Raw genomic sequence first — 12850 nt, 5'->3', positions numbered from 1 at the left:
TTAATTTTGCTACTGACACTATATTTTCTCATGAACATCGAAGAATTATAAGCAAGGTGCAGTATTTACCAAAATGCAAATCTTACTGACTTTTTACTTCATAAAGATTATGACCTATTTTTTAATTTTAATTATTTCAAAATAGTATATATGTTTCTTGAGATATTAGTTCTACATTTGTACAATTATGAGAATAATTTTTCAAAAGCATTTAATATCATGGGTCATTATCTATATTTTATTACATTTTTTGCCCAGATTTCTTGATTGTCTTAATAAGTAATAAAAACTTTTTTTCTTACCAGAAAGATTGGGCAGTTTTCTATTGTGTAAGTGAATTTTCATTTTAAAATGCTATGAATTCTCACTATTTTAAAAAATTACAACTACTAACACCATCTTTTCTATACTATTCAAATAGGTTTTATTTCTGTATATTAAACTTCTATTAATATATTAATACCACCATTCACTCTGTGAAATAGCATATCACTGGTAATAAAGACTAATTATTATCTTGTGAAATTTGCTGCCACAAAAAGTGTTTTCCTATATATGCCCCATATTTAGCAAAACTAGGCTAGTCACTGTTTCCCAAGTTCACTTACCTTTACTTACCACCTTCACCTGTCTATACCAAACTCATATCAAAGGCTTTCTTGATACAATACTCTCCTTGTTGCCTGAGTTAATCCTAACCATCACCCACCAATCCCAGCCAAACAAATATGCATGGAAGTGAATTAATATAAATAGAATATAAACATTTTAGATGTCCTCTATTAAAACTATTGTGTTCCTTAAATTAATTTAAATATCAGAATTTTGGAATTTATAACATATTGTCTTTTAAATAATTTTATAAATAGTAATGTTTATATATATAAGCAGTTTTATAAATAAAAATAAGTTCAAACCAATCTGAAAAATGCCTTTTGAACCAAAATTTGCCACTAAACAGAACTAACAGTATTCATTGAATTACAATTTATACCATAGTTTCTATAGGAAAATACATTCTGTTCTCAAAACCCAGTTCCTCTGGTCAGCCCAACCCCACTGGTGATGTTAGTGAGAGAGGAAATTCAAGGACTAATATTCTCTGCCTTTGGTGAGTTCAAAGTCTGAAAGAACTTAATTTTAAGAAGTGATTTATAAGAGATAACAAAGAGAAAATTGCCTATTATATCTAGATATTTATCTTTTTAAATCTTTCTTTGCATTATTTAATAACAATGCTTGTCCTGGCCTGTGTGGCTCAGTGGTTAGAGCGTCAGCCTGTGCACCAAAGGATCGTGGGTTGGTTTCCTGGTCAAGGGCACGTACCTGGGTTGCAGGGTCAATTTCCAGTCCCAGTGGGAGGCAACCAGTCTATGTATCTCTCTCACGTATGTGTCTCTCTCTCTCTCTCTTCCTCTCTCTCTTTCCCCCCTCCCTCAGTTCCTTCCACTCTTTCTAAAAAATCAATGGAAAATACAGGGTGTCCCCCCAAAAGTGTATATGTACTTTAACAGCTGATAGCTCGATTTTGAAAATGAAATATATTTTAATAAACACTGCCTTTATAATTATTCAAAGTGTGTATATACATTTTTTTAGGACGCCCTATATATTCTCGGGTGAGAATTTAAAAATAATAATAATGAATAATGCTTAAGAGTACCATTTTTGTATTTAACAATACAGTAAAGAGTTCCATTTTAATTTCTACAAAGGATACTTAGTAGAAAACTAAATTTCTCTTTTAAACTGATCTATAAGATGACCATTTAATTTATTGTCCAAACCTAGACTTGTTTGTGGGTGAAAGGGAGCATAATTGTTACTCAAACATTTACCCCTGGCCGGTGACTCAGATAGATGCTGAGTCCATAAGCACCTAGCACAAGGGGCTGCGCTCCATTCTTAAATACAAAAGCACTTGAGAACTACTGTCTTGTTGAAGGGAGAGGGAGAGCGATTCAATAAAATCCCTAATGAAAGAAAAAGCTTCTTTAGAACTGATCTTATCAATCTATTAATACTACATAGTAACATTAAATCTCACAATTTATATTTTCATTAACCAAGTTCAAGGAACGAATTTTCCTATTCTATTGTATGCAAGGTTAAAGAGGACTTGTGTGCTGTTCTGAGAAGTTTACACTTTAATGGTGTTTCCCGATTCAGTGGGATCAAGTTTTAAGTTGTTTTTTAAGTTAGTTTCAGAACAGTCAATGTGATAGCAGCTTCTAAGATGGAATGAGGGGAGTGGAGAAAGGGTGGTGAGAATACTGATATCTGGCAGATCAGCTGTAGGTTAAAAAAAATGGTTGAGAGCCTGAGGTGAGGGGGAAAGGAAGACAAGAAAGAAAACTCTCCGGTAGAATCCACACAGCTGTGGGTCATGGTGAATGAAGCCACAAGACAGTGGTTGCCCAGGTTTCTATGTGGGATAGTTTGCTAAATAATGAGGCCTTCAACCAAGAAGGGGAATAAGGGAAGTACTCTAAAAATAGTATTAGGTTGGAGACCTTCCTTGGCCATCACCTCCCCTGAGATCAAGATTTTTACCATATAAATTGTGAATTCATCAAATACTTATTCAACAGCTGTTTTGCTTCTTTAGGGCAGCAAGGCTGCCACTTGTCTGACTGGCAGGCACCGTCACGGAGACTGAGATTAATATTCTCATTTTTTTAAACCTCAAAATGCCTTATGTTGGTTTATGAAGCAGAAAGCTTCAAATTCTTAGTAAGCTCTAGAAAGGTAGAGACTGTAGGCTTGAGCACAGAGAAGCCACAGCAGCTCTGGAAAGAGAAATTAGAACAGAAATAATTTATTAGGAGAGCAGAGTTACATGTAGTTCTATTTCTTTTGTTTATTTTCCTTAACAAATATAAAGGCTCTCATATGCAGAGTGGTTTTATCTTTATTAACTCTCACTGAGCCTTATCTGTAGTCTATATAAATTCACTACCATTTACTGCAAAGCTCTCCTTCCTTAACAAAGCTCTGGCTCTGCTTTTACCTCAGAAAGCACTCCACGGGCCTCTGGCTTCCCTCCACCCCATTCTCTCATAAAATCTCTCTTCCATTTTCCTATTCCTTAAAATATGTTTAAGTTTCTTTTTCTAAGAATATTCACATATTCCAAGATTCATGTTTCAGAAGCAGCAGAGTAGTGTGTCCAAATTTTCCTGGCCCTCTGCAGACCTTTACCTCTGAGTAGGAGCTGAAGGGGCAGAAGCGGGGGTGAGAATTCTTTCGCTGCCTTTTAAAGTTTTTATTTGCAGACAAGAGCTAAGGTTGCTTTTCCCAATTTGTTTCGAATTTCCCTTAATTGCTACTTGGAGGTGCAGCTATAAAATTTTTCAGATCAGAGAAGCCAAGTTAGATCTAAGAGCCTTAACAGGACTGGACTATTTGAAATCTGTCTGCTGGCAGGGCTCTGTCATCATGGCCATCAGGGGCCCTGTGTTTCCAGAGCCACCCAATGCATAACAGGCCTGTCAAGTTTCCATCATATAAACTGAGAAGATACTTAGACTTTCCATAATACAAACTGAGAAGATACTTAGAATTCAGGAATATGTGCATTTTGCAGGAAGTCAGAGAATCTGCAATTCTCTCCCTTTGGTGTGTTTTGTTTTGTTTTGGGGTTTTTTTGGTGTTGAGTTGTATGAGTTCTTTATAAATTTTGGATATTAACCCCTTATCAGATGTATCACTGGCAAATATGTTCTCCCATTCAGTAGCTTGTCTCTTTGTTTTGTTGGTGGTTTTCTTTGCTGTGCAAAAACTTTTTAGTTTGATGTAGTCCCATTTCTTTTTTTCTTTTTTTCCCTTGCCCAAGGAGACATATCCAAAAAGATATTGCGAAGAACATAGTCACAGAGTTCGCTGCCTATATTTTCTTCTAGGAGTTTTGTGGTTTCAACTTATATTTAACTTGTTAATCCATTTTGAGTTTATTTTTTATATAAGAAAGTGGTCCAATTTCATTTTTTGCATGTATCTGTTCAACTTTCCCAGCACCACTTACTGAAGAGACTATCTTTATCCCATTGTATATCCTTACCTCCTTTGTCATAGATTAATTGACCATATAAGCATATTTCTACCTTTCTTACCTGGCTACTCTTTATTTCTTTTTCTCACCTAATTTCCCTGATTAGAACTTCTAGTATATCTTTGTCTTGTTATTAAGGAGAAAGCTTTCAGTCATTCAACATTAAGTACAGTGTTAGCCACGGGTTCTTTGTAGGTGTCCTTTATGAGGCTGAGGAATTTTGCTTCTATTCCTAGCTTGTTGAGTGTTTTGTTGTTGTTATGTTAGGGTGTTGGATTTTTTTAAATGTCCTTTTGCATCTATTGAGATGATCATGTGGGGTTTTTTTCTTAAATTTATTATTGAATTCCTTGGTTAAATCTCACCTGGTCATGGTGTATAATTCTTTTAATATGTTACTGGATTCAGTATGCTAGTATTTTGTTGAGAATTTTTGCATCAGTGTTCATAAAGAATATTGATCTGTAGTTTCCTTTTTTGTGATGTCCTTGAAATAAAAATGAGGGAGATGAAAACTAAGCATTGAAAATTTAAATGTAAACACATTCCTCAAATGTTTAATCCAATATTTGTCGGAAGATATAGTGATAGGAAAGGACAAGCTTAGAGAAATTTGACTCATTTATAGTAAGATTGGAGGAGAGATATAAAAGGAGGTAGAGAGGAAACCATATGCTGTAAGTAAGCAGCTAGCCAATGAGCCCAAATAGTACTATTAAGTGAACTTCAGTTTAGTAACTGTGTTCATAGAGTTGTCCTGGTGCTAGAGCCATTTTTTAAAATTTGAAACTAAAATTTGAAAATTCTTTACATGTCTACATATACCTAAGGAGTATGCGTTTTAAAATTATATTCTGTCATTTTAAACCAAATTATGTTGGTTCTTTCTCTTTGTTATTATTTTGTGTGTATGTTTGTTTTGTGGTTTTTATGGTAGCAAGGAGCTGTACCTCCAACCAGTTCGGTTCCTCCCGTTGCTGGGGCCCCAACTGTTGGACAACCAGGAGCAGGATATGGAATGGTGAGTGACAACCTGCACTAAAAATTGTAATTGACATTTCTAAGGCTGTTACCAAATCCCAGATTTTAAAATACTGCTATAGAATATAATTATTCCCAAAATGCAGCAAAAATTTTAAAAGTCATCTGCTTTAGATATTAGTAGTCTACACATGACATGATAACATCACATATAAGATAGTTAAAATTATTTCTAGCAAAATAATTTCTATAATACATTGATATATTGTTTTGGGAGTTATATTTATCAAAAATTCTTAGTTCAATCATCAAAATCAACTCTTAATCACTATACTAGGACTTTTCACTTACCACTTTTTTCACTAGCAAATTGTAGGGCCATCTTCCATAAAGAAACAAGTTTTTATCTCTTCAAGAATTATGCTTACGGAAGACGAATTAACAACAAAGCCTGGCTGTCATGAGGACACTATGTGGCCAGCCAGGCTTCTACTACACCTCTGGAGTCTCTGCCAGCCTCATAGCCCAAGTTCTACTTTCTCACCTCCTGGACTCCTCAGGATTTGTCAGAAGCATATTAAAGACGTACATGGCAGGGCTTTGCCATACTGGATTCCTCTCATGCTGTGAACCACCTTTCCTTTCAGCCTCCTGCTGGGACGGGCATGCCCATGATGCCTCAGCAGCCAGTCATGTTTGGACAGCCCATGATGAGGCCACCCTTCGGAGCTGCTGCTGTACCTGGCACACAGGTCCATTTAAATGTCCACAAAACAATGACATTAATTGATAAGTATAAAACTTTCACGTGGAAAACTGTTGAAAAATGTTTTAACCTAATATAATCCTTGTATCTGTTGCTTCAGAAGTAAAGGGAACATGGAAGACAGAGTAGCAGCAGTGTGAAGTTTAGAGAGAAATGGTAGAAATAACTACCTCTCTTAAAGTCCCACCCCCCCTCTCCTACTTGCTTCTGAATGGTTTCTGAGAACAACCAGGCATTGAAAGTATCTATGCATTAATTCCAGAAAAATGAGTACTTCTGACCCACAGTTTTATTACGTATTCCCAGAGTTAGCCAAAAGTTAGGGACACAGTCCTCCAGACTGCCAAGTTTGTCCAAGACTTGTAACACTAACTTTGATGAGTTTGCCAAACTGCAGAGTCGAAGGGAGCAGTCCCCATAAGACTACCCTCGCTGCAGACATCACCTGCAAGTCTGGGAGCCCTGTGGGCCGCCTTCACTTCAGATCAGTTGCCCACAAATTTGAGGGTTCCCAAGACCACCCTCAAATTGGACAATTTCCTGGTATGACTTAGAGAACTCAGGAAAGCACTAAATTTAAAATTACAGTTTTATTACAGTGAAAGACACAAATTAGATCCAGCCAAAAGAAGAGATACATAGGGTGAATTCTGGGAGGGTTCCAAGCATGAAGCTTCTTTGTTCTCAGGGATGTGTTACCCACCTGGCATCAATGTGTGACAATATGCATGCAATGTCACCAACCCAGGAAGCTCACCTGAGCCTCAGAGTGCAGAATTTTTATTGAGGTTTCATTATATAGAAATGATTGAATGAATTATTGCCAATGTAGTTGAACTTAATCTACCCACCCTACCCTCTCCCTAAAAGTTCAAAGTGATATCATGTGGCCCAAAGACCCAGCTCTCAAATCACACACTTGGTTTTTCTGTCATGGCTAGCGCCCACTCTGAGCTGTCTTGTTAGCATAAACTTTCAGGTGTGCTTTCAAGAATCCAGCCTTAATAACAAAGATATTCCTGTCACTTGGGAAATTCCCAGGGTTTAGAGGTTACCTACCAGCACCCAGGACAAATGGCAAACCTCTCTTTAGGGAAGGCCAAATTTCTTGCTAAAATATATACACTCTGTAGAACTCTTTTGCTGCTAATAGTGATAGCCATGCTGATGAGTCACCCTTTCTTGATTTCTCTTATAAATTGCTGGTGGATGTATAATATGTAAAACCAAAAAGGTTTTTACCATGAGAAACTGACTTTGATATAGTCAGAAACCAAGTTATGACTTTACTAGCACCATGCTGAGCAAACCAAAACAAGTAACTCAAATACATTTTAACTATATCTGTAAATGGTTTTGCCTCTATATTTTTAACTTACCAATTGGTTATTTATATTGTCTTATCCATAGGATTCCTACTGTGAACTTTCTGAGTGTACATTAATCCCCTTTGTTCCTTGAACTATCTCTAAATCCATTCACTACCTTTTCCCAAAATTTGCTATCAACTTTTTTACTTTAATCCCTCAAAAGCTACAATGACCAGGAGAGAGAATGGTAGGTGTTCAAAGAGATAAATTTAAAATGTGAGAAACCCTGGCCTTCAGTGCCACAACCAAAGCATTGTCTTCATGAGGAATTTTCTAGTCTGTTCTGAGACTAATGAACCCTTCCTAGAGTTGTTTGTGGGGAGAGTGAAGAAGGTTTTGGGGGGTAGTCGTGGAGTTAAATTTGGTCTAGCTATTTGTAAATTTTAAGAAGGATCTCATTTCTCAGGTTGTATATATTCATGGCTATTTACCACCTTTTTGAAAAAAGGAAGGTGTTTCTATTTTTATGAACTTGGAAGAATGCCACTGAGATTTTTTAAATCTTACTGTATTAGGTGTGCTGAAAACTTTACAAATAAATTAGTACAACTTTATTATTTAAGGTAATTGCTTTCTAGCATAATATCACTGTTACATAATATCAATTTGTTTACTTAATTCAAAGAATAAACTTGAAAAATAGATATGATGAAAACAGTGTTTTGATCATTTCATCAACTTTATGGTTGTTTAGGAAATCATATGCCATATTCATACAATTTTTAGATTGTATATCCTATATTTATACAATTTTTAGATTGTATATCCTATATCAGAGATGAAGCATAGCTGGTTATACTAGATAATAAAATAAACATGACTTTGTAGCTTCAGAAAACAAAACAGCTTTTCATTACTGATGCAATGCCTGGGCAATTCCATTGTTCCTCAACTGGTTGGTATTGTGATGTTGTTATCATCTCCCCTAATTATTAATTGTGGATCAATCCTTGAGTTTCTTATCTTCCAAACAACTTCAATCCTTCTACTTATTTTTTCCTGATCTTCCTATGAAGTATGAATCAAGTTTCTTAAATGGAAATTTGACTGTTAGATTCTGCAGTCAGTCAATAGTGTCTTGGACATAGGAACACATCTGAAAATCCTTACTTCTGGAGCTCTGTTTCCCCGACCAATGAAAACACACATTCCCTGCCCCACAATCCCAGATTTCTGAGATTTCCATCAGATTATGATGAGCATAGGAGATTAATTAGACTCAAAGGATACATGCCAATTATTATTCTACATAGAATTACATAACCTTTTTTAGGCCTTATACCCTGTTGTGCCTGCAAAAGCCTGCTCCCAGAACTTATTTCTGTCACACAGTGAAATAATTTGGGTATCAAACAGAAACAAGGTAAATTAATTCTTTGCTGCTTTTTCTGCAAGTTCAGTATGATTATTTCCTATAGTATCTAATAATTAGTCTTTTCTGCAAGTTGGACAGGCAATATTGGAGTTTAGTGTCATTCATAACTAGGAAACTGTTTGCTCATCTGAAACAAACTGTCCCAAACTTGACTGGTTTTCACCTAAAATACTTTATATGAAATCCTACTATATTTAGCTAATAATTTTAAGGAATTTCTTATGTGGCTTTCTGTAAACCGTTACTTTTCAATTTCTCCTTCAAACTCGCTGTCACTATGAAAGAAGTCATTTAAATTCCTCTATTAGTTTAGTGGTACTAATAACCCAAAGCCAAAATGCTTTCGTATAGAGAAATTGATGTTTTGTTTTGTTTGCTATATAACCATAGTATCTTTATGTAACTAGTTTTTCACATCTTCTCTACCTCACACCCATATTGTTCTACCAGTCCTCGAATTTTGCTTGGCTACATCTGATGTGAAGGAATATCAAGAAAGCCAAATCTCACTTGAAGTGTATTTTACAAATCCAAAGTGAAGCACAGCAGTGTGACCAAGTAGAACAAAGTAGATTTTGCCAACCCTTAGCCATCTGATCTCCTGCATGTTTGTTTCCTGTGGTATGTGCTCTGCCTAATGCTTACCTATCTCTCTTGTTTGCTTTCTTTCTGCTCTCTTGGGCTGGCCTTTCCCCATTAGCTTTCTCCAAGCCCTACACCTGCCACTCAGAGTCCCAAGAAACCTCCAGCAAAGGACCCATTAGCGGATCTTAACATCAAGGATTTCTTGTAAACAATTTAAGGTATCTAATATTGAGCTTTTCCTGTGGGCTTGTGATAGTTACCTGTGCAATGCTTAGCTATTTCAGGTATGGTATTTGTACTTCTGTGTTTTTAATACATGTATATAATAATAATAACTTGAGTGTTTATATTTTTAAATGAATATCAAAAGCTATTAATGAATTATCATTTTTTTAAACCTTACTTAATTTATAAAACTAAGAGAAAGACATCTCTCCAAATTGTTCTTAGATTGGAAAGCATAGATATTATACTGATAAAGCAAAAAATTGTTCAAGCTACTAGGTAAATTGTGACTGGAATTGATAGAAAGGTAACATTTATAATATTGCCTTTAGAAATCACCTAAGAATATATTTGGCTACATATCGTATTTTTATTTTGTTTAGCCTTTCTTGGCCTCGTCAAATAAAACTTAGATTATTACCCTTTGCTTTTCCACATTCAAGCAGAATTTTAAATTTTAAGGTTCAAAATTTAAATTCCTAATATAATATGAAATGATTAATAGTAGACTTAGGAAGGAAACTGGTGAAGGAAAAGGTTTACTGTTAATCCCAGCACCTTACACAGTGGGTAGGCTCTCAACAAATGCTTGCTGTGAGTGTAGAGGGACAGTAATAACGCCGCTTTTCATTTACACAGGACTTTTCCTACCCACTTCTCAGGCATAAGCTTCTTTGACCTTCTCTGTATGAGATCAAAGCCCGTGAAATAAACTAGTAGCCAGATACTTTAGTCTCCATTTCACAGCTAAAGAAACTGGCACGTGGCATCAAGTGATTCGCCCAGGGTCACACTGGAGGAGCAGAGTGTTGAAGTTTTGGGCCACTGTCCAGTGTTATTTTTATTATGCATCTATACCTGTATATTTTTAAACTTTCTCTGATGCCTACTAAGATTTTTTTGAATTCCTGCTTTATGATTTTTTTCTTATGAAAAGTTAATACTTTGTCATTTTGAGACCTTGACATCTCAGCCAAGTAATTTCTCTTGTGCCCAATTTTTATATTCCACTTTGGGTTGGACTGGGCTGGTGTAGGCATAAGTAAGACAATAAGCACTTATTTTAGCAACTGAACATTCAGGAATGACCAAGGGCACTGCACAGAGCAGCCTTTTATCTGCCTCGTATTCAGCAAATATTGCTCTCATCATATGTCAGGAATGCTGATTAATACCCAAAACTGAGACCCTTGAGACAGTCCCTACCCTCAGAGATTCACAGTCAGGAGGGAGACATGCAGACGGTTTTATGAAGAGCTACCCACGGAGCTAAGCCTTAAGACCCCAGGCAAGGTTTCTTGGCAAAGATGACTTGTGAAGCTTAGGAGAGAGTAGAGGAAGTGAAGGCACTGAGTCACCAGGAATCTCTCCTTTCTCTTCTGTTCTGTCACTTGTTCAACATTGAACACCATAACTAAAAATAATAATAATAATAATAATAATAGACATCACTGCCATTCCTTTTTTCACTGCTCTTTTCTAAAGGTTAGTTGTTCTTCATTGAAACTAAAGGTCTTACTACCAAGATTTTTAAGTATCCAAATTCCAAAATTTTGCTGATATAATTCTTTTCTAAAACAAAACTATACATTAAATGGTTTTTGTTTGTTTATTCCTGGCTGAAATGTTAAGCTCCTTTTAAAGAATGGCAAAAAGTATATGAATGTGACTTTGGTCATATAGAAGCCTTCTGTGTAAAGATTTTTTGTGTTACCTATGAAGTAAAATTTCAAGAGAAGTAAAATGTTTGAGGTGCCTGCAATATTGTTTTTTAATTCAAGTGCTTTTTATCTTTACAGCTGCAATTTTTGTGACTGAATAGGAAAAAAATAATGAGTTTGGAGACTTCAAATAAGATTGACGCTCAGAGTTACAAAGTGAGCCACCAGTACCAAACCCAATGCTTCCTCACACCTTCTCTCCCGAAACGTGTAGCACAGCTGTGAAAGTGACCCTTAGGAATGTGTACGACCTTAGCTGTTACCCCTACTCTCAGACTTGTAGTGTATTTGGGTTATTTGTGTGTTGTATGATGTAAACAATGAATGGATGTTTCTCACGCCCTTAGTGCTTTTCTGGACCTCACCCATGGACGGATGATGAAGCTGTTGTGTGGTGAGCCATTTGGAAAGATGTGTCTGTGTTTTTGAAGGTTTCAATGTATATATAACTTTTGGACAAACCTAAACTCTCTCCATAAATTCTCTCTTCTTCTGTATCCCTGTTACAAACATAGTGTGATGATATCAAATAGTAAGGAAAACACTTAAATATACAAAACTTTTTTCTGTGTGGAGTACATTTTTCCAATCACAGGAACTTCAACTGTTGTGAGAAATGTTTATTTTTGTGGCACTGTATATGTTAAGAAATTTTATTTTAAAAAATATAAAGGTTAACGTCCATAATAAATATTTCTCCTTGAAGCTCCCTTATCAAGAATGAAGTAAAAATGTGAGAAGAATTCCCTATTTAATCACTGCTATATTAAAATATATATTTTAATTATATTTGACAGGTTTTGCATCTAAATTGACCTATTTATTCATTCTTGATAAAATGCACTGAAAAGTAAAGGGTCCGTTTCTATCATGTCCATGCAAATGCGATTAGAGATGTGCTATTCAAGTGATATTATGAAGGCACCCCAAAGTATATCTGTAATTTAAAGATTACTGCAGATACTTTTATTTTATTGTGGATTTTATGTACATCTGTTAAGTTAGTATTTCTCTGTGTGTTCTGTAGACTAGTGTTCTTCCATCCCTCAACTGAGCTCTGAGTAGGTTTTGTTGTACCATTGTGATTATAGAATTTAAACTAATTCAGAGAATTGTATCCTTTACTGTACATACTGTATTCTTTACTTTTTAATTTGTCGTCATTCTGTCTGTGCTGATGGCTTGGCTTCAGATTTCGATGCATAAATGAGGTCACTGTTGATCAGTGTTGCTAGTGGCTTGGCAGCTCTTCGTAAAAGCATATTGGGTTGGAAAGGTGTTTGCCTATTTTTCGAATTATTTAATAGATGTATGGTACCATTTAAAAGTGGTTGTATCTGAATTTACTGTGGGGATAACATACACTGTAATGGGGAAAATTACCTGAAACCAATTTCAAAATGGCTTTCTTTGTATTTCAGTTTAAAAACCCAGTGCATGTATGCCCTCTGAGATGCAATAAACATCTTGAACAAAGAAAACGCAAACATAATCTTTCTCTCTGATTATTTTTTAGGGGGAAAATGTCTGTTTCCAGTGACACACAGAGCACATAACAAAATATTGAAATTTTAAAACATTCAGGGTGAGAAATGTTGTCCATGCCAACATAGTTTTGATAATTTTACAATAAGTTAAAAACAAGGGGAAAAAGAACAATTTTAATCAGCTATCATTAAACTTGGGACTCCATGGCTGCTGCCACATAAACTGAAATTCCATATTTCAAAAAAGGAGAGGATGAACTTCCTTTTAAAATATGCAATTAAATTCATA

The 12850-nt window shown here is 35.5% G+C and overlaps 1 protein-coding gene across 1 annotated transcript in view; it reads left to right on the top strand.

Annotated features, from left to right (window-relative positions):
* The window catches only part of SNAP91 (synaptosome associated protein 91), a 108730-nt gene extending 96099 nt beyond the window's left edge, over nucleotides 1-12631 (top strand). Inside the window, exons 25-28 of the mRNA XM_087817486.1 lie at nucleotides 4989-5072; nucleotides 5680-5784; nucleotides 9244-9346; nucleotides 11153-12631. Coding sequence (XP_087673612.1) covers nucleotides 4989-5072; nucleotides 5680-5784; nucleotides 9244-9336 — 282 coding nt within the window. The 3' untranslated portion in view covers nucleotides 9337-9346; nucleotides 11153-12631. The remainder of the gene's footprint in view (nucleotides 1-4988; nucleotides 5073-5679; nucleotides 5785-9243; nucleotides 9347-11152) is intronic.
* The last annotated feature ends 219 nt before the right edge of the window (nucleotides 12632-12850 follow it).

This window comes from Miniopterus natalensis, chromosome 5 (assembly GCF_054644295.1).
Source record: "Miniopterus natalensis isolate mMinNat1 chromosome 5, mMinNat1.hap1, whole genome shotgun sequence".
Classification (NCBI taxonomy): domain Eukaryota; kingdom Metazoa; phylum Chordata; class Mammalia; order Chiroptera; family Miniopteridae; genus Miniopterus; species Miniopterus natalensis.
The sequence above is the reverse complement of the archived record's forward strand: the minus strand, read 5'-3'. Positions and strand labels throughout refer to the sequence as shown.